The sequence below is a fragment of the Elephas maximus genome, chromosome 21, assembly GCF_024166365.1.
Source record: "Elephas maximus indicus isolate mEleMax1 chromosome 21, mEleMax1 primary haplotype, whole genome shotgun sequence".
NCBI lineage: Eukaryota > Metazoa > Chordata > Mammalia > Proboscidea > Elephantidae > Elephas > Elephas maximus.
The window spans coordinates 72,621,006-72,647,630 of record NC_064839.1 but is presented as its reverse complement, the minus strand read 5'-3'; the positions used below and the strand labels follow the sequence as shown (position 1 = coordinate 72,647,630).

At 39.8% G+C, this 26,625-nt stretch overlaps 1 protein-coding gene and 1 long non-coding RNA gene across 3 annotated transcripts in view; one reads left to right on the top strand and one right to left on the bottom strand.

Moving 5' to 3' along the window:
- Positions 1–986: 986 nt before the first annotated feature.
- Positions 987–25,814, bottom strand: LOC126065030 (uncharacterized). The gene is made up of 3 exons (XR_007514710.1): positions 25,305–25,814; positions 24,825–24,965; positions 987–1,862 (listed from the first exon to the last, which is right to left on the bottom strand). It is a non-coding gene; the product is annotated as an uncharacterized LOC126065030 (long non-coding RNA).
- The window catches only part of GPM6A (glycoprotein M6A), a 387,900-nt gene continuing 385,729 nt past the window's right edge, over positions 24,455–26,625 (top strand). Inside the window, exon 1 of one of the 2 annotated variants that reach the window (XM_049864673.1) lies at positions 24,455–24,664. In XM_049864673.1, coding sequence (XP_049720630.1) covers positions 24,661–24,664 — 4 coding nt within the window. In that variant the 5' untranslated portion in view covers positions 24,455–24,660. The remainder of the gene's footprint in view (positions 24,665–26,625) is intronic. The other variant, XM_049864672.1, reaches the window with a different exon arrangement.

Below are 26,625 nucleotides of genomic sequence, written 5' to 3'. Positions count from 1 at the left end.
AATGATTTTAAAAGTGATGATGCTGAATACTTTAAGAGTGCAACTTTTTTTTTTTATATATGTAATACGATGTCCTTAAGGATTTGAAGAATGTAGATAATTTTTCCCAATCTAGAAACGTTGCCTCTAAACTTACATACACCTTATCGGTGGATATCAAAATGTCATAATTGCTAAATTTTAGTGACTCTATTAAAAGGAATGGAGAAAACTCTTCATATTTTTTAAATGTAGACACTGGTAATAATACAAAAGAAAACAGAAAATTATTTTGTGATAAAATCAAAATAAAATAGGGAAATATTCTAGCATGGAATTCTGAAATGGCATTTGTTGGTGATTTGCTACTAATCAGATATAACCTCTATTTTATAACTAACACCATCATCAAACAAAGCTGATATGAATGATTGATTGAGGCTTTTGGATCTAAAACATGGTGTTATCAAAGCTGGTCCTTTATACCTGGTCACTGGGATAATGGTTTCAATTAATAGTACATTATATATCCATTCCTGGGTTTTTGAAATTAAATTTAACTATCATTTTTTGCTTGTTATTACTTTGTCTTGGCAAAGGTCCAGGAAATCTGCTTATTGAAAGGATGTTATTATTAATTTTTATCCAAGAAGGGATTGGATAACACAGCAATGAAGTACTAAAATTTGGACAAACAGGGCAAATCTATCTTGATTTTGTAAGGGTAGAAATCATCCTTGCACTTTATAACAATCCCTTATATCATCCCACCTCACCCCCACTTCCACCCCATTCCCATCTATTTTCTCAGTCTTTGACAATTACGGACCTGCTCTTATTTTCAGAGATGGGTGTTTAGAGTATGTCATTTTCACAGATGACATACACATATGAAACAGAATACCGATGCTTTGTTTTAATCACCAAGAACATTTCAAAATTGACAAAAAAATAAAACTTAAATACATGTAAGTGCAAGAATTCAAAATATTCTATTTATAAAGCATGTTTTACAAACTGAACAATTTTAGTCTTAAGTACACTACTGGCGGTGAAATATACATGGCTTTTATATAAAAATTGTTTCATAAATTAACTGTTATCCTTCAATCAATGCAATTTCCAACAGCAGCCGTGAAATAAGTAACACATTTCTAGCTCAGATTCAATGATACATCACTACGGCTTGAAGCTGTTTTCAAATATTTTAAGAATTAATGAAGCAAAAGAAAAATAACAATGATGAGGGGGATCTATAGCTTCACAGCTATTTTCGATCTTATTTATATGCTGCAATTAAAATAGACCAGAATATGATCTCAGCAGTTTGCCTCCATCTGTACAAAGGATCAAATCAGTTTTACAGTATTTCTCACACTAGAGTCAAGTTTTTTTCTTTTTTTTTATTTGAATGATTTCTCATTTTTGTTAGCTCTAATTTGTTCTTTGGTCATGATCTAAATTGTTAGTGTACCTTTTTGTTCAACCTGATTCGCATTCAGCAACATTATTAGGGAACAACCCTATGGGTGGCAGTGATCATAATGGATAAAAACAAATCGAACCAAACCTGTTGCCATCGTGTCAATTCTGACTCATAGCAACCCTATAGGACAGAGTAGAACTGCCCCATACGGGTTCCAAGGAGTGGCTGGTGGATTCAAACTTTCGACTTCTTCAGTTAGCAGCCGAACGCTTAACCACTGTGCCACCAGGGCTCTGAATCACAAGGATAAGAGCCCTGAAATAGGAGCCAGAGGTCAGAGTGCTTCCAAGTGTGGCAGGTTGATAAATGCCTGCTCACTCAGCTCCTTTGGCTTTCTCCTTCCCTTCTTGGTTAAGCAGGTGGCAGGCTCTTTGCTTCCTCTCTCAGTAGAGTTTTGCTGCCAAAGGTAAAAAGATATATCAGTTACATTTTAATCTGCAACAAAACACCCTAAAACTTAGTGGTTTAAAATGATTTGTTTTATCTCATGATTGATTGGATGGGTGCTTCTTCTCTCCATGTGGTACTGGCTAGGTCACCAACGTGCCTGAATTTAATTGATAAATTGATAACTGCACTAGCTGGGAGGTCCAAGAAGGTCTCTCTCACATGTATGGGACCTTAGTGCTAGGTATCAGCTGAGGCACCTCATTCTCTCTCTGTGTGATGTTTAATTCCACATGTGGCATCCCTCTATCAGGATAACCTGGACTTTTTACACGATAACTCAAGGCCCATACAAAGCAAAAACGGAAGTTTCTGGGCCCATTAAGGACTAATCTCAGAACTGACACAGCACCATTTCTACTGTATTCTGTTGGGCACAACAAGTCACAAGGCCAGCCTGAAGCAAGAGAAGGGGAAATGGAACCCACCTCTTCATGGGATGAGTGTCATGTACATGGGGGTGGGGGGGGAAGAATTACTGGCAGCTAAATTCTGGAACTAAGAACTCTTTTTTTTATACTGTCCAAATTAATTTCCTCATCTTTAAGGAATCATACCCATTTTCTCTTAGGAAATTATTCTTCCTCGTACTCTCAGTCCATGCGCTTTGGGTGACATCCCACCCCTCACTTATGTGTGAAATATAGGACCTGGATTTAAGTCACTCTGTGCTTTACAGACGGCTTTGGTGCTTCACATTACCTTGGCCATCGAGCTCAAGAGTGAAAATGTGATCTAATAAAAGTCAAGTGGGTGTAATAAAGTTTATTTTTCTGGTCGTCCTGGGAAAGAGATCCTCATTCTCCTTCCCAGCGGAACTGAAGCTGAGATGGTCCTGCAACTAAAGATGATGAGAAGACAGTAAGTAAAAGAATAGATTCAACCAGGGAAAGTAGAGCCAAAAGCTGAAGAGAGGAAAACCAGACAGTGACTGCATAATTTAAGCCCCAGAATCCAGCTTACTGGAAGCAGAACTGCAGCTTAGACTTCTCAGTGTTGTGACCCAATTGAGTTCTCTTTGTACATAAGGCCCTGTGAGTTACATGTCTGTTCACTTGAAACCAGGAAAATTCTGACTAATGGAGGTAGAAAGCAAAAGTTGCCTGCCAGTGCACAATACTGGGGAAGCCAGCACAACTTGTACAAGGCAAGGTCATGGAAGCTCTATAGACACATCCAAACTCCCTGAGGGACCGAATTGCTGGGCTGAGGGCTGTAGGGACCATGGTCTCAGGGGACATCTAGCTCAACTGGCATAACATAGTTCATAAAGAAAATGTTCTGCATTTCTCGTGGTAAGTAGCATCTGGGGTCTTAAAAGCTTGTAAGTGGCCATCTAAGATACTCCACTGGCCTCGCCCCTTCGGAAGCAAGGAAGAATGAAGAAAACTAAAAAAACTAAAGATTCAAGGGAAAGATTAGTCCAAAGGACTGTTGGACCACTTCTACCACGGCCTCCACCAGACTAAGTCCAGCACAATTAGATGGTGCCTGACTACCACCGCTGACTGCTCTGATAGGGATCACAATAGACAGTCCCGGACAGAGCTAGAGAAAAATGTAGAACAAAACTCTAATTCAAAAAGAAAAACCAGACCTTCTGGCCTGACAGAGACTGGGGAAACCCTGAGAGTATGGCCCCTGGACATGCTTTCAGCACAGTAATGAAGTCACTCCAGAGGTTCACCCTTCAGCCAAAGATTAGACAGGCCCATAAAACAAAACGAGACTAAAGGGGCACACCAGCCCAGGGGCAAAGACTAGAAGGCAGGAGGGAACAGGAAAGCTGGTAATAGGGAACTCAAAGTTGAGAAAGGAGAGTGTTGACATGTCATGGGTTTGTTAGCCAATGTCATAAAACAATATGTGTACTGACTGTGGAGAAACTAGTTTGTTCTGTAAACCTTCATCTAAAGTATAATAAAAAAGAAAAAAAAATTGCAGTCAATTCCTTTCTTGACTCTTGGGGCCCAAAGCCTAAATGCCTTGAAGAGAGAAGTGGGGAGAGAGAATTCCTCTGTGAGAGCCATGAAGAAAAAATGAAGGATTTATCTCAGACTTATAGGTGGAAGGGGTGATCTTTGAGTTCTGTGAGCAGTTGGTATCTGACATTGCTCCATGGCAGTACTCTGAGGAGGTGGTCAGGCCTCAGTAGCGATGACAGATGGTGCACTAGGGGAGGTAGGATCCTAAGCTCCAGTGCTCCTATCTTTTCCAAAGATACATACAATCGGTGTGATATGGAAGCTGTGGAGCTGGACATCTTGAAGGGTCCATGGAGAATGACATAAAAGTAACCTGAAAGTATAACACTTGTAAGACTCCAGAAACTTTGTAATACCTGTATGGGGAGAACCCTTGGTATCCCCAAGGTTGAGTGCGTAGTCACCCCAGTGGGAGTTACATTTAAGTTGAAGTTAACTTTCATAAAACAAAACAATGTTTTTTTTCCCTACATCTGAATTGGTAGACTGAGATTTATATTTACTAAGCATTAATGGGGCCCTGATGGCACATTGGTTAAGCGTTTGACTTCCAATAAAAAGGTTGGCAGTTCAAATCCACCAGCCACTCCTTGGAAACTCTACGGGGCAGTTTTACTTTGTCCTATAGGGCTACTATGAGTCAGAATCAATTCAATGGCAATGGGCTTTTTTTTTTTTTTAAAGCACTAATATGAGCTAAGGCACATTATTTCACATTATTTCAGATTTCTGAGTAGCAGTGTTGTCCTATACACAAGCTGGACGATGAGGGAATTTTCATGACATTTTAAATATCTTGAAATCGACTCAACAGCAACTGTTTTTTGAAGATAGATTGTGTGTGTGTGTGAGAGAGAGTGTATGAAATTTAAATTCAAATATAAGTACCTGTTATGTGCCAACCACTATGCTAGATACTGAGGAAACCATGATGAAAGGACAAGCCTGGTTTCTGCCATCCTAGAACCTATAGTTTAATAGACACAACTGCAGAGAGAATTACAGTGCCATACGATGAGCTCAGTGATGAGAGGAGTAAAAGGTATTTTTGAAGCATTTAGAAGATATGCCTAATCAAGTCTGTACGTCACAGACAGTCACTGAATCAAAATCATATCCCAGTTGCAAAATGAAGGCAGTAGATATTTACAGAGCAAAGCAGGACAAGAGAGAAAGGCAATTTGGTGGAAGAAACAGCGTAACAGCTAAAGGAACAGCATATTCAAAGGCCTGACTGGAGAGGAAAAGTGGAAAATCGAGGGAACTAAATGATAATATGCAGCTGGAACATAGGGATTGGCACAGGCCAACACAAGAGGTGACACTGGAGAGTTAAGCAGAGGACAACCATAACATGAAGGGCTTTGTATGTCATTTAAAATTAATCTAAGAAATTACATAACTAGGTTTGCATTTTTAGGATGATAAATTAGGTTAGAAAATAGAGGATAAAATGGTGGGTGCGGCGCAACAGAGACACCACTAAGAAGTAAGAAGTTGAGAGCACGTAGTTTCCAAAAGCTCACTCTTACTCTGAAGCACTTTGTCACTATGTCTTGTCCCCATATCCTGCTCTGGTACAGCCATTTCCCTTCTGGTCTACACAACCAAGAACTACTACAGCTCTTTGAAGGCTCAGAACAACTCATTTCTTTCCTTATTGTCCTTCCACCATGATAGCTGGACCCAGTCCTCAGGGTTCTAAAAATGCCACTCGTTGTTCTTATAGGCAGAGTGGACCTACAGAGTCACTTAAGGATTTGAACCCCAGTCTCCTATTGGAGTTCCCGGGTGGCACAACCAATTAAACACTTGACTACTAGCCAAAAGGTTGGCAGTTTGAATCCCCTATCCATCTGTCTCTGAAAGCTCACAGCCTTAAAAGCCCTATGAAGCAGTTCTACTCTGCACACATGGGGTCACTACCAGTCGAAATCGACTCAACAGCGACTAACAACAACGACCGCTATTTGATAACAACTCTGAGTCTGTTTTCACATTTATAAATTAATAATACATTCATTTTGGGATTGTTGGGGGATTATATCATGGTATACTTATGCAAAGGGCCTGGCACATAGTGGTCATTGCAATAAAGCATGATTATTATGATTATTATTTATAGCCAATCTCGTCTTTCTTGAAGCTTCTTCCACAAAAAATGCGTGCTCTCACGTAAATGTAACTTCGTCCCTGATTGCTGGATGTAAATATACAAATGAAATGAAAACAATAACTTTAAACTGTGGTTAGGATTATCAGCACACAAAAAAAAAAAAAACCAAAAAAAAAAAACATAAATGGTGCAGAAAAACATAATAAATACCCGGATTCTTTAAAGATGTAAATGAAAAAAGGAACTTGAAAAGTGCTTATCCTCATTAAAGAAATATATGATGTGTGACCGAAGTGATGTGGCTTAAATGGGGCTTTGAAGCCTGACTCCGCAAGCCACACACGGAAGGAACCTCATTATTTTGATGAGCACAGCAGGAATATTACAGTTGGCATAGATAAAAATGTCTGGTTCTTCTACATTAGATGCAGATCTCACTTGAGTTGTATTTTAACTACCGTGTTTCTGATGTCTTTGAAATAATTTATTATACCATAAATGTGTTTGAATTTATAAAATCCTTCAAAAAAATTTTTTTCTCTGAGGTTTCTCAGCTCATTTTTTATCTTTAAGATACGTAATGTGAAACAAAAGACATTTATTGGTTAAAAAAATTAGGTCTCATTTGCCTTTAGTAATTGGCCCAAATTTCACAATGGATTTAAAGTGAAACTGCTTAACTTTTTCCACGTACTTTGGCACATACAGAACGTCATATTGTTAAATGAGCCAATTTTATATGCAGAACCAACGGTTCTTCTCGAACAAATCATTCTAACTTCCGCCTTTCATACTTTTACTCTCATTATCTAGATGACCTCTTTGATTTCTTAAATATTTTATGTGACTTTGAAAAGTGATGTTGTTGATGTTTGTTTATACTAGGCATACATGTGACAATTTATAATGCACTATGTTATCTAGGCGCCCTGGTGGTGCAGTGGTAAACAGCTCGGCTGCTAACCGAAAGGGCAGCAATTCAAACCCACCAGCCGCTCCTTGGCAACTCTGTGGGGCAGTTCTACCCTATCCTGTATGGTCGCTCTAAGTCAGAATCGACTAGGCAGCAACAGGTACGTTACCCAGCAATTTTGGGTAAAATTATAGATTATTGTCATTTTTCCCCATTTTTGAAACTATATCAATAGCAAATAATCTTAAAAAAAGATTTTTATTTGAGGGTGGGCAATATGCAGATCTGGCAACATGGTGAAGAAAGACGTTAAATCTGAAAAGCATTATTTTTGTTTTTTTCATTTTGGGGACAACCCAATGTACTAATATTATCCGTAGAGATCTATTGACATTTGGGCAACGGTTCTAAATAGTTATCAATCAAGTCATAATGTTCATCTGCCAAGTACCACTATTTTTTTTAGGAGAACTATCTCACTTATTTCATTTTGTCCAGATGGAGTGTCAAACACAACCCTTTATGTGCAACTATTCCTTAAGTCCTCTAACTCCTAGCTCAGAGCTGATACTCGAGCCTTCCGGACCTATCACAGTGTGCTGTGCCCTCAACAAAAGTGAGTTAGCCACAGGTGGAAATATGACCTCAAGCAGGACCAATCCTATTCCTCACTAGACTGAAAAACAGATACCTGGAGTGAGAAGCTCCCTTGCTATGGGGCTGCTATGTGGGGAGAAGGAGATTACATAATATTAGTAGCCAACTTCCTTATCACTGGTAGAGATCTCAGATTCTGCCTGAAGATGAGTGAACACACAAGGGAAAACAAAGGGAAAGATGGAGAAAGAGACTGGAAGTTGATGGCATAGTTCAGCCTCTAGAAACGTGCTTACCTGAAACTGATATTGGATACTGGTTTCCACATCACTTTCTTTTCTTTCTATGAGCAACATCTGACCCATGGCCCCTTTTATGGTGCAGTGGGGTTGGCTCTCCAGGTTTGAGGCAGAGAGGACTATCAGTAGTATCAGTAGTAGGTTTACACTGTGTGGAGTATGGACTGTCCAGAGAACGTTGAGGAGGATTAATAGACAGTGCTAGGGAAGTATGTTCAGACCTGCAGTTTGGACTGAAGTATATGCATTGATCAGAACCATTCCAGGTGTTATTTAATTGTTGCTGTTTGTAGGCTGAAGCAATGGTTAGCCCCACTCCTGATTCACGCCTCTTTTGAGTGCATTGGGTTAGACAGTAGTTGTGTGTGTGTGATGGTAAGGTAGTTGAAGACTTAACTCGGGTGACAGCCACTCCCAATTCCTTCAGGAGAATGAGCTAAGCAACGCCCTCACAACAAATGGAATAAAACAGTAAATAAATTACACAGTAGGAGTAAAATATTTTCCCTGATAGGCTGAAGCATGGGGGAGTGAAAGGAGTGAAGCATTGACTAGAAATGCCAAGCCCCCTGACAATGGGTCTGTCACAGATCAATGATTTTAGGGACCACATTAAAAGAATTTTTAGTTTAGTCTATCTTTTCTTTTTAGTTTCATTTTTAAAATCCAGTCTCAGGGTCTCTATGTGTCATATTCTAATTGTTCAGTCATGATCGACTTCACTTTCATAACCTCAAATGACCACTCAACACTTCTGAACAATCCTACATTTTTGTCATAAACTCATTCATCATTCTTTCAAGGTAACATTTCATACACTTATTCTCATTTTTCAAACCTGGCACAACTCCTCCTCTTCTAGTTCTTAGCAAAAGAGTTCATTTCATACTTAGCTAAAAAACAAAAATAGAATGAAAGAAACAAATGCCATCAGTAGGCAATTTTATTGTCTTCTTATGACCAAGCCAATTACAATACCTAATTCTTTAGTTTTCTTCCCCTTCCTCCTCTCTGTGGCTGAGCTGCCCTGAAATGATTAATCCCACCATCGTTCACTATCTCCTTCATCTTCAGTCTCTCTTGTTTTCCTAGATTTGATAAATGAATATGTAAACATGCTCTGGAGTCAATCTTCTTATGACCATGCATTTCTATTCTCACCACCACTTCCCCGTTTCTCTCCTTTGGAGCAAATTTTCTAAGAATATGAAATCTTTTTACTTTTCCCACTTTCATTCACTCTTTATCTCAGTCTGTTTGCTTCCAACGTTACCACTCCTCAGACACTGTTCTTATCAAGGCCATTAATTATCTTTAATTTACCAGATTCAAAGAGCACTTCTCTGCAGTAATCTTCCTTAACCCCTTAGCACACTGACTCCTCCTTGAAGCAATCTCAGTTTCTCTATCACTTTCCATTGGCTACTTTGGTTTGCTGATTGCTCCGCCTCTACCCAATCTTCAATGTTTGAACTTCCTCAGGATTCCTTCCTGAATTCTCTATAATACTTTCCGTCTAAGTAACCCCTTCCATCTTTGTGACTTTTAATAATATGCGTTTTAATGAGACCTAAAATCACGTCTTCAGTTCGGTCCTCTGTATAACAGTCTCTCATGTCCAACTGGTAACCTGACATTTTTAACAGAATGACTCATAGGAATCTCAATACTTTGCATGTACAAATGAGGTCTCCTCTTCATCTCCAACAATTTCTTCCTCACATCTTAGTAAATTGTACCTTTAACAAGAAACCCAGGAAGTGTTCCTGACTGTTCCGCCATCTCTACCTTACATCAATCAGCCATCTCATCATCTCAGTTTTAGCTCCAGTTTATCTGTCCACTTTTCTCCACCTATCTCACTACTTTAATTCTAATTGACATCACCTTTCACCTGGACTGTTTTCTCTGTTCATCTCACCTCCTACCCCTGCAGTCCACTTTTAACAACACAAGCAAAGTAATATTTTAAAAATATAAATCAGATCTGTCACTCTACTACTTAATACACATTAGTTTTTTTCCCATTACCGTCAACCTGAAATGTAGACTCTTTATCGTGACCTATAACGTCTAACGTGGTATGAATCTTGCTGCCTCTTTAACCTTAGATCATGGCCCTTACCTCTCAATCACGCCTCTTCAACCACGCTACCTAAGTCAGTTCCTGGAACGAGCTAAATTCTTTCACACATGAGGACCATTGAACTCATTCTTTTTTCCACTTAGAAAGCTGTTGCCCATATCTGCATGTGTTTTGCTCCTTCTCTTCCTTAAGGCCTCAGTTTAAATTTCAGCATCTCACAGAAGTCCAATCTAGAGTAACTGCCCAGTATTCTGAAAAGAAGGAAGGAAGAGGAGCAGAGACTGCTCTCAAGAGCAGAGCCTATCAGAATACAATGATACCAAATTCATCAGTAAAGTAGAATATTTATAGCTGAAATAGATTATCGTGATATTTATAGAATATATTTACTGAGTAAATTTTAAGGTATAGATTGATAAGATTCCCTTTCCTATGTACATCCCCGATATTTAAAAAAAGTAAGGCTATGGGGCAGCACTAAATGGCAGCTGTAGATTTAAATTTGAGTGTGTGTTTTACTTTGGGGTAAAAAGCACAGGCAAGCATAGAATTGTTGTTGTTAGGTGCCGTCAAGTCGATTTTGACTCATAGCAACACTATGTACAACCCAACAAAACACTGCCTGGTCTGGTGACATTCTCATGATCGTTGTTATTCTTGAGCCCATTGTTGCAGTCACTGTGTCAACCCATCTCATTGAGGGCCTTTCATTTTTTCTACAATCCTCTGCTTTACCAGGCACAGAACAGATAATCAAAAGAGTGATTATATTGATCCGAGTTAGAAAAAAAAAAAAATTTAGTGGTTTCAGAAGAGTGAGGAGAGGAAAGGAGGGAAGCATGACAGGGAGGAGCACAAGACAGAATGGCAGAAAAACATTTGTTAACAATGACGCCTAATACTGGGTTTCAAGTTATTTGCTTCACTTTGTGAAAATCATGGAACATGACTAAGTTCCATTTCTCCATGAGTGGGATGGTATGGTAAGATTTTGATGAAGCCATACCAAAACTAAACTAATTCCTGAGAATCACCCCACAGCTTGAAGCTTGCCCCACAAACAACGTTCTACTTTCTATACCCTACAATGTACATTAGCAATTCTTACCTATCCATAATTATCCTGACTGTAAATGGATTAAATGCACCAATAAAGAGACAGACAGTAGCAGATGGCTTAAAAAACATGATCCATCTATATGCTGCCTACAAGAGACACTCCTTAGACTTAGAGACACAAACTAAAACTCAAAAAATGGAAAAAATATATATCAAGAAAATGACAATCAAAAAAGAGCAGAATGGCAATATTAATTTCTGACAAAATAGACTTTAAAGTTAAACCCATCATAAAGGATAAGGAAGGACACTATATAATGATTAAAGGGACAACATACCAAGAAGATATAGCCATATTAAACATTATGCACCCAATGACAGGGCCGTGAGATACATAAAACAAACTGTAACAGCATTGAAAAATGAGATAGACAGCTCCATAATAATAGTAGGAGACTTCAACATACCACTTTCAGCGAAAGGCAGGATATCCAGAAAGAAGCGCAAAGATATAGAAGATCTAAATGCCACAATAAACCAACTTGACCTCACACACCTATACTGAACACTCCACCCAACGGCCAAACTGACAAAAGAAAAACAGGAGAGGAAGCAGATAACCCAAATAAGAAATGAGATGCGTGATATTACAACAGACCTAACTGAAATTAAAAGAATCATATCAGATTACTATGAAAAATTGTACTCTAACAAATTTGCAAACCTAGAAGAAATGGATGAATTCCTAGAAACACACTACCTACCTAAACTAACACAAACAGAGGTAGAACAACTCAATAGACCCATAATGAAAGAAGAGATTGAAAAGGTAATAAAAAAACTCCCAACAACAACAAAAAAGCCCTGGCCTGGATGGCTTCACTACGGAGTTCTACCAAACTTTCAGAGAAGAGTTAACTTTCAGAGAAGGTATTTCAAAGCATAGAAAAGGACGGAATACTCCCAAACTTATTCTATGAAGCCAGCATATCCCTGATACCAAAACCAGGTAAAGACAGCACACAAAAAAGAAAATTACAGACCTATATCCCTCATGAACTTACATGCAAAAATCCTCAACAAAATTCTAACCAATAGAATTCAACAACATATCAAAAAAAAAAATTAACCGTGACTAAGTCGGATTCATAGCTGGTGTGAAGGGATGGTTCAACATTAGAAAAAACAATTAATGTAATCCATCATACAAATAAAACAAAAGACAAGAATTATATGATTTTATCAGTTGATGCAGAAAAGGCATTTGACAAAGTTCAACACCTATTCATGGTAAAAAAAAAAAAAAAAAAACTCTGAGCAAAATAGGAATAGAAGGAAAATTCCTCAACATAATAAAGGACATTTATAGAAAGCCAACAGCCAACATCATCCTAAATGGAGAGAGCCTGAAAGCATTCCTCTTGAGAATGGGAATAGACAAGGACGCCCGTTATCACCACTCTTATTTAACATTGTGCTGGAGTTCCTAGCCAGAGCAATTAGGGTAGATAAAGAAACAAAGGGCATCCAGATTGGCAAGGAAGAAGTAAAAGTATCTCTATTTGCAGATGACATATCTTATACACAGGAAACCCTAAGAAATCCTCAAGAAAACTACTGAAACTAATAGAAAAGTTCAGCAGAGTATTGGGATACAAGATAAATGTATGGAAATCAGTTGGATTCCTCTACAACAACAAAAAGAACATTGAAGAGGAAATCACCAAATCAATACCATTTAAAGTAGCCCCCAAGAAGATAAAATACTTAGGAATAAATCTTACCAGAGATGTGAAAGGCTTATACAAAGAAAACCAGAAAACACTTTTGCAAGAAACCAAAACAGACATACATAAGTAGAAAAACATACCTTGCTCATGGATAGGGAGACCTAACATTATAAAAATGTCTATTCTACCTAAAGTGATCTAAAGACTTAATGCAATTCTGTCCCAAATTCCATCAACATTTTTTAATGAGATGGAGGAACAAATCACTAACTTCATATGGAAGGGAAAGAGGGCCTGGATAAGTGAAGCATTAGTAAAAAAGAAGAACAGAGTGGGAGGCCTCACTCTAGCTAATTTTAGAACCTATTATACTGCCACAGTAGTCGAACAGCCTGGTACTGGTTCAACAACAGATATGTAGACAATGGAACAGAAATGAGAATCCAGACATAAATCCATCCACATACAAGCAGCTGATATCTGACAAAGGCCCCAAAGCACTTAAATGGGGAAAAGACAGTCTTTTCAACAAATGGTGCTGGCATAACTGGATATCCATCCGCAAAGAAATGAAACAAGACCCATACCTCATACCATGCACAAAAACGAACTCGAAATGGATTAAAGACCTAAATACAAAATCTAAAATGATAAAGATCATGGAAGAAAAATAGGGACAATGTTAGGAGCCCTAATACATGGAATAAACAGTATACAAAACATTACTAACAATGTAGAAGAAAAAGTAGATAACTGGGAACTCCTAAAAATCAAACACCTATGCTCATCCAAAGACTTCACCAAAAGAGCAAAAACATTACTTACAAACTGGGAAAATGTTTTTAGCTATGATATCTCCGATCAGCGCCTGATCTCTAAAATTTATATGATACTGCAAAAACTCAGCTACAAAAAGACAAATAACCCAATTAAAAATGGGCAAAAGATATGAACAGGCACTTCACTAAAGAAGACATTCAGGCCACTAACAGATACATGAGGAAATGCTCGTGATCATTAGCCGTGAGAGAAATGCAAATCAAAACTACAATGACATTCCATCTCACTCCAACAAGGCTGGCATTAATCCAAAAAACACAAAATGATAAATGTTGGAGAGGTTGTGGAGAGACTGGAACACTGATACACTGCTGGTGGGAATGTAAAATGGTATGACCACTTTGGAAATTGATTTGGCACTTCCTTTAAAAGCTGGAAATAGAACTACCATATGATCCAGCAATCCTACTCCTTGGAACGTATCCTAGAGAAATAAGAGCCTTTACACGAACAGATATATGCACACCCATGTTTATTGCAGCACTGTTTACCATAGCAAAAAGATGGAAGCAACCAAGGTGCCCATCAATGGATGAATGGATGGATAAATTATGGTACATTCACACAATGAAATACTACACATCGACAAAGAACAGTGAGGAATCTGTGAAACATTTCATAACACGGATGAATCTGGAAGGCATTATGCTGAGTGAAATTAGTCAGTTGGAAAAGGACAAATATTGTGTAAGACCACTATTATTAAGAACTGGAGAAATAGCTTAAACAGAGAGGCAAATATTCTTTGACGGTTACGAGGGCGGGGGGGGGGAAGAATGTTATTCACTGATTAGGTAGTAGATAAGAACTACTTTAGGTGAAGGGAAAGACAACACACAATACAGGGGAGGTCAGCACAACTGGATTAAGCCAAAAGCAAAGAAGTTTCCTGAATAAACTGAATGCTTCGAAGGCTAGCGTAGCAGCGGCAGGGGTTTAGGGACCATGGTTTCAGGGGACATCTAAGTCAATTGGCGTAATAAAATCTATTAAGAAACATTCTGCATCCCACTTTGAAGAGTGGCGTGTGGGGTTTAAATGCTAGCAAGCGGCCATCTAAGATGCACCAGATGGCCTCACCCACTGGGCCAAAGGAGAATGAAGAGCCCCAAGGATGCAAGGTACTTATGAGTCCAAGAGACAGAAAGGGCTACGTAAACTAGAGACTACATTAGCCTGAGACCAGAAGAACTAGATGGTGCCTGGCTACAACTGATGACTGCCCTGTCTCGGAATGCAACAGAGAACCTCTGAGGGAGCAGGAGAGCAGTGGGATGCAGACCCCAAATTCTCGTAAAAAGACCAGACTTAATGGTCTGACTGAGGCTAGAAGGATCCTGGTGGTCACGGCCCCCAAAGCTTCTGTTAGCCCAGGACAGGAACCATTCCCAAAGCCAACTCTTCAGACAGGGATTGGACGAGACAATGGGATGGAGAGGAATGCTTGTGAGGAGTGAACTTCTTGGATCAGGTGGACACATGAGACTATGTTGGCATCTCCTGTCTGGCGGGGAGATGCGGGGGTAGAGGGGGTTAGAAGCTGGCAGAATGGACATGAAAAGAGAGAGTGGAAGGAGGGAGCAGATTGTCTCATTAGAGGGAGAGCAATTGGGGGTATGTAGCAAGGTGTATATAAGTTTTTGTGTGAGAGACTGACTTGATTTGTAAGTTTTCCGTTAAAGCACAATAAAAATTAAAAAAAAAAGAAAAGCAATAAAAAACAAACAAAAACAACTGCAGAATAGAAGAAATGAAAGAGGTAATCAAAAAAATTCCTATTATCAAATAAGAATGAAAACACATCATATCAAAACCTTTGGGACATAGCAAAAGCAGTGCTCAGAGGGCAATTTATAGCAATAAATGCACACATCAAAAAAGAAGAGCGGGCAAAAATCAAGATGTTAGCCCTAGAACTCAAAACGATAGAAACAGAACAGCAAAAGAAGCCCACAGCAACCAGAAGAAAGGAAAATAATAGATTAGAGCAGAAATAAATGAAATAGATAACATAAAAACAATAAAAAGAACTAGCATATCAAAAGTTGGGTCTTTGAAAAGATCAACGAAGTTGACAAACTTTTGGCCAAAGTGACAAAACAGAGGAGGAGAAGCTAATACCCCAACTAAGAAATGAGATGGAGACAGTACAATAGATTCAACTGAAATATAAAAGATCAGAGTACTATGAAAAATTGTGCTCCAATAAATATAAGAACCTAGAAGAAATTGACAAAATTCTAGAAACTCACTACCTACTTTCACTAACAGAAACTGAGATACAAACTCTGAACAGACCCATAACAAGAGAATAGTTCGCAGAGGTAGTAAAAAATCTCCCAATAAAAAGAAGCTCTGGCCTGGATGGCTTCACTGGAGATTTCTACCTACCATTCAGAGAAGAGCTCACACCAGTACTACTCAAACTATTTCAGAGCATAGAACAGGAAGCAATACTCCTGAATTCATTCTATGAAGCCAGCATAACTCTGATACCAAAGGCAGGCAAAGACTCCACAAAAAAAAAAGAAAATTACAGACCAATATCTCTCATGAACATAAATGCAAAAATTCTCAGCAAAATTCTAGCCAATGGAATTCAGCGTCATATAAAAAAAAATACACCAAGACCAAGTGGGATTCATACCAGGTATGCAAGGATGGTTCAACATTAGAAAACCAATGAATAAAATCCCCCAAATAAATAGAACAAAAGAAAAGAATCACATGATCATCTCAATCAATGAAGAAAAGGCATTTGATAAAGTCCAACACCAATTCCTGATGAAAACTCTCAATAAAATAGGAAAAGAAGGGAAATTCTTCAAAATAAGAAAAGGCATCTATACAAAACCAGCAGCCAATATCATTGTTAATGGAGGGAGGCAGAAAGCATTCCCCCCAACCCCGAGAATTTGAACAAGACAATAATGCCCTTTATCACCACTGGTATTTAACACTATGCTGGAAGTCCTAGCTAGAACAATAAGGCAAGAAAAGAAATATAGGGCAACCAAATTGGAAAGGAAGAAGTAGAACTATCCCTATTTGCAGATGATATGAGAATTCTATCAAACATTCAGAAAAGAGCTCACACCAGTACTCCCAATACTATACATAAAGAACCCCAAGATTCTCCAGAAAGCCATGGGAACTAATAGAAAGATTTGGCAGAATAGCAAGATACAGGATCAACATACAAAAATCAGTTGGATTCTTATAAACCAACAAACAGAACTTTGAAAAGGAAATCAGGAAAGCTTTTTTTTTTTTTTTTTATAATCACCCCTAAAATGATGAAATACTTAGGAATAAATCTAACCAGGGATGTAAAAGCCTATGCAAAGAAAACTACAAAACGCTACTGCAAGAAACCAAAAGAGACCTACATAAATGGAAAAACATACCATGCTTATGGATAGGTGGACTCAACATTGTGAGAATGTCAGTTCTGTCCAAAGCAATCAACAGATATAATGCAATCCTGATCAAAATACCAGCAGCATTCTTAACAAAATGGAAAAAGTAATCACTGACTTTATATGTAAAGGAAGAGGCCCTGGATTAGCAAAGCCTATTGCAAGAAAAAAAAGAACCTCATATCACCTGATTTCAGAACATACTGCACAGCCACCGTAGTCAAAACAGACTAATACTGGTACAACGACACACACACAGGTCAATGGAACAGAATCGAGAATCCAAACATAAAAGTCCATTAAATGGGGAAAAGATAGTCTTTTTAACAAATGGGGCTAGCAAAACTGGATGTCCATCCATGAAAAAATGAAACATGACTCATACGGCACACCATACACAAAAGCTAACTCAAAATGGATCAAAGACCTACGTATAAAACATAAAACAATGAAGATCATGGAAGAAAAAATAGGGACATGTAGAGGGCCCTAATACATGGCATAAATGGAATACAAACCAAAACTAACAATGCACAAACACCAGAAGACAAACAAGATAACTGGAGGCTCCTAAAAATTAAACACTTATGTTCATCAAAAGACTTCACCAAAAGAGTAAAAAGAGGACCTACAGACTGGGAAAAAAATTTGACTACTGGATATCCAACAATAGTCTAATCTCTAAAATCTACAAAATACTTGAACACCTCGACAACAACAACAACAAAAAACGAACAATCCAATTAAAAAATGTGCAAAAGATATGAACAGAAACTTCTCTAAAGACATTCGGGTGCCTAACAGACACATGAAGAAATGCTTCCAATCATTAGCGCTTAGAGAAATGCAAATCAAAACTACAATGAGATATCATCTCACCTCGACATGACTGGCACTAATAATAATTAAAAAAAAATTACAGATATTGGAGAGATTGCAGGGAGATTGGAACTTTTATGCACTGCCAGTGAGAGTGTAAAATGGTTACAACCACTAGGGAAAATGATATGGTGACTCTTTAAAAAGCTAGAAATAGAAATATGGTATGATCCAGCAATTCCAGCCTAGGAATATATCCTAGCGAAATAAGAGCATCATGTGAATAGACATATACATATCCATGTTCAGTCCAGCATTATTCACAATAGGAAAAAGATGGAAACAACCTAAGTGCCCATCAACAGATGAATGGATAAACAAACTATGGTACACACACACAAAATGGAATACTACATAACAATAAAGAGCAATGATGAATCTGCAAAACAACTCACAACATGGATGAATCTGGACGGCATTATTCTGAGTGAAATAAGTCAATTACAAAAAATTCAAGAACAGGCTTACACACAGAAAAAAACAATCTTTGATGGTAATGAGGGAGGAGAGGGGTGGGGAAGAGAATTCGCTAACTAGATACAACAAAGTTATCAACAAGGAGTAACTTTGGTGAAAGGAAAGACAACACACAATATAGGGGAAGTCAGCACAATTTGACCAAGACAAAGGTATAGAAGCTTCCTAGACACATCCAGACACTTTGAGGGACAAAGTTACTGGGGCTGAGGACTGGCACCACGGTCTCAGAGGATATCTAGGTTAATTGGCAAAACATAGTTCATAAAGAAAACGTTGTACCTCCTACTTTTGTGAGTAGCATCTGGGGTCTTAAATGCTTATAAGAGGCCATCTAAGATACATCTATTGGTCCTATTCCACCCAGAGTAAAGGAGAACGAAGAAAACCAAAGAAGCAAGGAAAACATTAGCCGAAAGGACTAATAGGCCGTATGAACCACCACAGTCTCCACCAGCCTGAGCCCAGAAAAACTGCATGGTGCCTGCTTACCACCACAAAGGCTTTGAGAGGAGTCACAATAGAGGGTCCTGGACAGAGAGGGAGGAAAATGTAGAATAAAATTCAAATTCACTCACACACACACAAACAGACTTACTGGTCTGACAGAGATGGGAGGAACTATCGCCTGTGGACACCCCAATAAATCATAACTGAAGCTACTTCCAAAGTCCACCTTTCAAAGATTAAAACCCACTGCATTAGACAGTCCTATAAAACAAACAATAACACAGGAGAGGAATGTGCCTCTTAGTTCAATCGAGTATATCACACCAAATGGGCAACACCTACCCAATAGCAAAGGTGAGAAGGTAGGAAGGGACAGGAAAACTGGACAAAAGAACTCAGTGAACCAGGGTGGGAAGGGAAAGGGGGAGAGTGCCAATACATGTGGGGATTGCAACCAATGTCACAAAACAATTTGTGTATAAATTTTTGAATAAGAAAGTAATTTGCATTGTAAGCTTTCACCTAAAGCACAATAAAAGAAAAAAAATCTACTTCCCTCTAAAAAAAAAAAAAAACCCAGTGTCCAAGAAATAAAATATCCTCTAAAAGGGATATATATATATATAAAAATAATTTTTTTTTTATTTCTTAAATATTATTGAATTTGTCTTCTCTTTTCCATTTCTATTGCCTAATTTCGGTTTTCATACTTCTTTTGTGAGCTACTGCTATAATTTTCCCTACTTCTAAGATATGATTCTGAGCACCTTTCTAATTCTGAGATTTTGTGATAAAGCCATTGGTTTACCCTATATACCACTGGAAAGTTAAATTTTTGGTAAGCAGCCAAATAGTATGTCATTGTTTTGCTCTAAATTTTTGGTGACTTCTAATTCCATCTATACTTTAATCCCAGTCAACATTTCCAACTTGTGTGTGTGTGTGTGTGTGTGTGTGTGTGTGTGTGTGTGATTATAATGCCTCACACAGTCCCATGCCACTCCACCTGAATTGGTCAAGTTGACAGGATATTAGAAACAAAATGGTACAACTGTTTGGGGGTTGGGTTCTGCAGTCACACCAACTGGGTTCACATCCTCTCTCTTCCACTTACTAAATGATGGCTGTGGGCAAGTGACTTAAATTCTGTCTTCTTCATCTGAAAGATAGCTTAATTATAGCACCAACTTCTAGGTTGCTTTGAGGATAAAATGAATGCTTATGTATGTATGGAAACCCTGGTGGTGTAGTAGTTAAGTGCCAAGAGGTTGGCAGTTTGAATTCGCCAGGCGCTCCTTGGAAACTCTATAGGGCAGTTCTACTCTGTCCAATAGGGTCTCTATGAGTCAGAATCGACTCGATGGCAGTGGGTTTTAGTGGGACTCTTATGGTCTTCCTCTGGGCTTTATTGCCCTTCAACATGTCTCAATCTGTGAAACCTTAAGGCCCAATACGGCAATGCCTGGATATCGGCTGCTGTCGATTCCCATCTTTCACGGTTTATTCCCACTAAAGCTGCCCTTAAACTTCATCTATACTTTCAGTACCTTAACCCCTTCTTTTATCCCAGGCCCCTGACCCACTCCTGGGGTCCTCTTCTTTCCTGTCCTAGTTTAGACCTCAGATACATCATTTAAACTTTCTTTTTTTTTTTCCCCTGGCAGCCTTAATTCCTTTTCTTCCTGTTCCTCTACCATGTTGTTGCTAACTGCCATCCAGTTGACTCACGGCGACCTTACTATGTACAGCAGAACAAGATGTTGCCTTGTCCTGCAGCATCCTCATAAGTCAACATTTTTGAATCCATCCTTGCAACTCTTGTGCCAATTTATCTCACATGAGGGTCTCCCACACCCTCATCTTATTTGATTTCCCTGTGGTATCTACCCCAGATGGCCACTCTGCCTCACCAAACATGATGTCCTCTTTGAGTGATTAATCCCTCCAGGTGACGTGTCCAAGGCAAGCAAGTCAGACAATGTTCTGTTGTGATACATAAGATTTTCATTAGCTAGTTTTCAGAAGTAGAACACCAGGCCTTTCTTCCTAGTCTGTCTTAGTCTGGAAGCTCCATTGAAACCTGTCTACCATGGGTGACCCTGCTGGTATTTGAAACACTGGTGGCATAGGTTCCAGCATCACAGCAACATGCAAGCCACCATATAATGACAAACCGGCCGACGGTGGACCCCTCTGCTGTGATCCCCGTGAAAGCTTGCAGCCTTGTATGAATCCAGTTACCTATTTTGTCCTCTCCTCCATCCAGGCTACTGAACACTGCTAAAGAAATCACAGCGATATGGATTTGTATCTCTATAAGTTTATGTTCCATCTCAGCTGGGGCCTTAATGCTGCTTGTTAGTTCTTTTACATGCTCCTGGTCAAGGGCTTCTTCTTTTCACCACCACAGCTTACCCAAACTTCATTGCTGGCTTTCAGTGGAACAGAAGCCCTCAATTATTCTTTCTCAGCACGCCCCCTTCCTAGTGCCTATAGGAAATGGACGGTATGAGGCCTCTGTTCCGTCCACTTGTGCCCTAAAGCCCCATACTTAGAGAAAATCGGGCTTCTTAATGCCTTCCTTTCTGTCTTTCCCAACTGCTTTCCTGTCTCAAAAGGCTCTTCTTACCTTATTCCTCCTCCTGTGTTTCACAGCATCCCTGTTTTTTCTACTCTAAGAAGTAGATCTCTAAGATCTTCATCTGTGTATTTACTTAAACATTTTAAATATGCTCACATTTCTTTTATCATTTACAACATAAACTTTCCTTGACCCTGTAACCCTCTAGACACTGCCCTATCTACTTTCTTCACTGATCAGCTACAAATAGACTGTCTACACTCCTTTCCTACCCGCCACTTGCTCGTTGTTTACTCTCCTTTATGTTTCTCTGGTCCTCATCCTTTGACACCATTCTTGCTGATGATGTTTCACCAGCGACCCTATAACTTCCAAATGCAACGGGAACTCTTCAGCCTCATCGTAGTTGATTTCTCTGTGGCATTAACCCAGCTGACCACTTCTTTCTCTTTAAACTCTCCTTGCAAGACTTTCTCTGGGTTCTTTCCCTGGCATGATTCTTTTACACTCCTCTTCATGGGCTCCTCTTATTCACACTTATTAAATGTTGCTTCCTCCAGTTTGCCACTGGCCATACTCTTCTAGTTCTACCTCTTTCCTAAATGAAACAAACTGTTGGTGATGCTGAGATGATACTCAGCTGGGTCTTAAGATACCCGTCTAATGACCTATGGTCACTCTATACCTAGATCAGGTCCTTTCAGTCTGCAATAAGATATGTAGTGAGATTTTCCACTGATCTCACAATTTTTGGATTTTAGCTAAAGCCTCAATTTTTTGTCCAATGGTCTATAAGAATCTCTATATTCTAAAAAAGAAGTTCTGGTTATATTCTCACAGGACTTGCTAAGAGGTGATCCTAGGCAGTGGGGCTGGAGATGAGGAATGAGCTGGGAGATACTCTGGAGGCAGAATCTTAGGACTTGGTGAACAATTATGTGAAAGGAGTGAGAATGCATACATACTGGAGAACTGGAGTATAATTTATTAACAGCAATATTGAATAAATTGACACACGTTTATTAAATTCTCATATAAAATCATGTAATTTGTTACATCTCAGGTGAGGTAATGGCTTCTCTGTGTCAGAGATCCAGGATATTGATATCCATTTACATGGCCACTAAAGGATAGATTCCTTAAACATTAAAATTGTGATACTATATTCACTTGGAATATGCCAAAAGAGAGACAACATCGTGTTTCTGATTACTAGATGGCAGTATATGATGATTATACCTTTAGTATATGTCAAAACTCTTATAATTGACTGGAAGTGTTTAAAATATTTATATTGGAAGATGCTAGTGCCTTTGTCAAGCATGTAGCAATCCACCCGGACCCTGAGAGACAGTGGTGAAGTGAACACAATCACAGGCTCTGGAGTGTTTCTGTTTGGGTTTGCATTTCAGCTTCCCACGAATTACCTACATAAACTTGGTAAGTGCTTGCTTTCTTGTGACTTAGTTTCCTGATCTGCAAAATGTGGATAACAATGTCTCCCTTATATGTTTATTGTGAGAACTGTATGGGTTAACACAAAGCTCTTAGAACAGTGTCTGACACTTCGTAAATTGCACTCAAGTTATGGTAGTTGTTATTTTGATTATTTCGTATTTCAGAATCATGATGCAATTCTAGCAGAAAAAACAAGAATATTTCTAATATTTTGAATTATATTTACTTAAAATAGGTCCTCAAGAAATATGAGGCAAGTTGTCTGTGATTAAATACCTGTGCTTACAAATTGATCTCCAAAAATTCATCACTTATCTTTATTGAACACATGTCTGAGGGTTCATGTGAGTCAATTTACAGAATGGTGATGGATTTCTGAATGGTATGCTGAACACTTACCCTTTATTGATTACCTCCTTTCTCTCCCATACAAATAACTTTCTACTCCCATTTGACAAAAATGGATTTTCAGTATTCCCTCCAGGAATATACCTCTTCCATTATGTGAGAAATAGCTCTGCAAACATTTTGGTGGCATTTTAATTACATACTCTGCATTTATCTATGTATTTTGCTAAACATACTCTTATCTAGCTTTCATATTATGTCTTCTCCATTAGATTGCAATGTTCCTTGAGGTTAGTAATCACATCCACTTTATTTTATTCTTCCACTTTCTCACAGCAGAGATTTGTACACTTCAGGGTGTGCTCTGCATGAAAAAGAAGCTTAAGACAATTCGAGGACTGACTTACTGAAAACTTTGCCAGCACCAGCCCTGAAAGAACTGGGTCAGTAACCCACAGATTTATATAATTTTTTTTTTAGATGAAAGGGTCCTTAGAGATCACTTTTCCAGATCCTTCATTTTACAAATTAGGAAACTGAGTCCGTTTGTGCTAGTCATACTGCCAGGGTCACAACCCGGTCTTTCCAAGGACGAGCCCAGTGCTCTTTGCAGAGCATCAGCTCTCTGCAGAGTTGTTTATTTTCCAGATGATTTCTGCCTACTACAGGGTGTACATTTGTGTGTTTCAGGACTTTGTGACCTCGCTGGATTACAGAAAAAAAAATTAAATATAGAAAAAAGAAGGAATGACACAATATTAATAAAAGGGGGTATTTTCTCTTCCTCTTGTTCTTGATGTCATTATTAAGAAAAACAGGAGCAAGGACAAGAAGGCAGGTGGGGACAGGAAAGCTGGTAACAGGGAACCCAAGACTGGGAAGGGAGAGTATTGACATGTTGTGGGGTTGGCAACCAATGTCACAAACAATATGCGTACTAATTGTTTAATGAGAAGCGAGTTTGCTCTGTAAACCTTCATCAAAGTACAATTTTAAAAAATTAAAAATCATTAAAAAAAAAGAAAAACATGTTTTTAAGACAACTGAACATTTTACTGAATGAAACCTTCCTATCTAACCTATCTCTTCCTCTGGAATTATCTTCTCCCAGCCTCCCTTCGGGGATCACCATCTCCACGACAGGGTCACCCGTGGGGTACCAAGCCAACTGTTTGTGTATTTAAGGGGAAGGCGTCTGCACGTGTCTCGCCTGCAACTTCCAGGCTGTAGGTGACACCGAGCGGGGGGCGGTGGTGGGTTGGGGAGGAGACCGGCTGTGAAGGGGAGGGCGGCTGTGCAGAGAAGGGGGCAGTAGGCTTCCGCGAAACGAGGCAGGTGGAAAGGGGCAGGGCTCCGGGAGGCCGCGGAGTTTCTCGGCGTCAGGAGGGCTGTCTCTGCTGGGAGGGCCCAGGCTGTCACCGCTGCGGCGCGAGGGCTCGAGAGCCGCTTGGAGAACTTGGCCCCGCGCAGCGACCCTCGCTCGCGCTCCCCGGGAAGCAGGACCTCGCGCCATGGGTGAGTTCTCGGGGTCGCGGGGCTCCGCCAGGCGGGGACACGTCGCCCGAAGGCTCGGCGGTGGGAATGGGCGTGACAGAAAGCGAATGTTCCTGCGCCTGTGACTGGCACTCCTTCCCGTTTCCCCCTCCTCCCCAAAGCGCCTGGCTCTGGACTTTACCTGAGCGCCAGGCTGTGGGGATAAGGTGGCACCTGGAGGCACGGGAGGGTGCTCGACAACTTAGAGAGGACGAGGACGGTGGTTCTGCGCCCGGGTTTCCGTCCCCGCGGGGGCGCCAAGAGCCAGGCCCGGGTCTCCGCGCTTGAGGCGGTATTTGAGGCACGAAGAAAGATCAAGAAATAGAGGATTAGAAATAGCTCAAAAAAAAAAAAAAAAAAGCTAGCGGACTCCTTCTCCCACGTTTCAACGTGCTGTTTGGGGAGTAAACTGGGATGAAACCAAATATCGATTGTCAAGTCGATTCCGACTCATGGCGACCCTATAGGACAGAGTAGAACTGCCCCACAGAGTTTCCAAGGAGCGCCTGGTGGATCTGAACTGCTGACCTTTTGGTTAGCAACCCTAGCTCGTAACCACTACACCACCAGCGTTTTCGGGACTGGGAAAGGGCGCGAGAAATGGAAACTTGGTAAAACTTACAGTTCGTGCAGGTTTGAGTGCTGGAAGGTGCTGGGCAGGGCGAGATTGGGTGCAATTCCTAGTCCCCGTGCAGCCCGAGTGCCGCAGTTGTAGCAAAGGTTTGAAGTTGAGGCTGAAGGTTGATTCCCGTAAACTAGACTGGGCAAAAGGTGTGGTTGTAAGTGGCCCAGGCCACTGGGCCGGGGAGTTTGGCGCAGTCCAGCTCCACTCAACTTTCTGGACAGATTCGGCTTCTCGGGGGTTTTGCAGAGGAAGCTTGTAAGAGCCCCAGGAATGCGGTTTAGTGGGGTGGAGGGGTGAGGGAACCGGGTGTGAGATGGCCGATCAGAACAGAGCTCGGGGAGGTGGGGTCCGGTGCGAAGAGTTGGGGCGAAGATGTAGGGAGGGGTCGGGAGAAGGGGTTACCCATCTTCCCAGACGTGATTTGGTTTTGTTTCGTTTATCGAGAGTGCACAGAGGCAATGCTGCTTTTCCAGGGTTACTGATTAAGCAATCCACCAGCACTGCTGGTTTCCTATTCAAACGCCGGGATACTCTGCTTCCGGTCCCAGTCCATTACGCGCCCCTCCCCCTGGCGTTTCTCTTTTCTTTTATGCTTGGTGTTCCTCAAGAATTGTTGAGTGATTTCCTCTTCAAGAATAAAGAGGTCTTTGGAATTGACGTGCTCGGGTTGAAATTCCTAAATGCCTGTAATAATTCCCACGGGCTCAAGGGTTAGAGGGTGCTTTGACTGCTAATCGGTGGAACTTATAGACACTGGCCAACTTGGAAGAAAGGAAAAAGAGAGCTGAGGACATTTTTGCGTATGAATGTTAACTGTGATCGAGGCATTCATCATTTGTTCTTGCATGACCCTGGAAGAGTCTTAGAAAGACCCAATTTTAGGGCCTATGAATAAAATGGTGTTGGAAATGATCTCCAGAGTGGACTGTTAGGCGTTTTCTGAAACAGAAAGACTATTTCAAGTTAAAAAAAAAAAAAGAAGAAGATAAAACAGTTTCCCAAGTGTGTTAAAGCATATTTCAGGCTTATTTAAAGAAAAAAAAATTTTTTTTTTAATTTTGTTGTACACGGGAATGTAAATTTTTGTGAGCCTAACCTGTAGAAAGTAAAGCTCTCATAAATGGAGAGCCAAAATACTGACTTAATATGATCTATTTCTTGGCTCTATTATAAACATGAAGATGCTATATGAATCCAACATAATAAAATCTCTAGAAAGAACACTATTATTTTCCTTTTAACCTTAAGCTTGAATGGACTATCTATAAAAGGGTCGTGATTTGTACTCATAATTTTGAAGTTATTTTTCTGTCTCAGT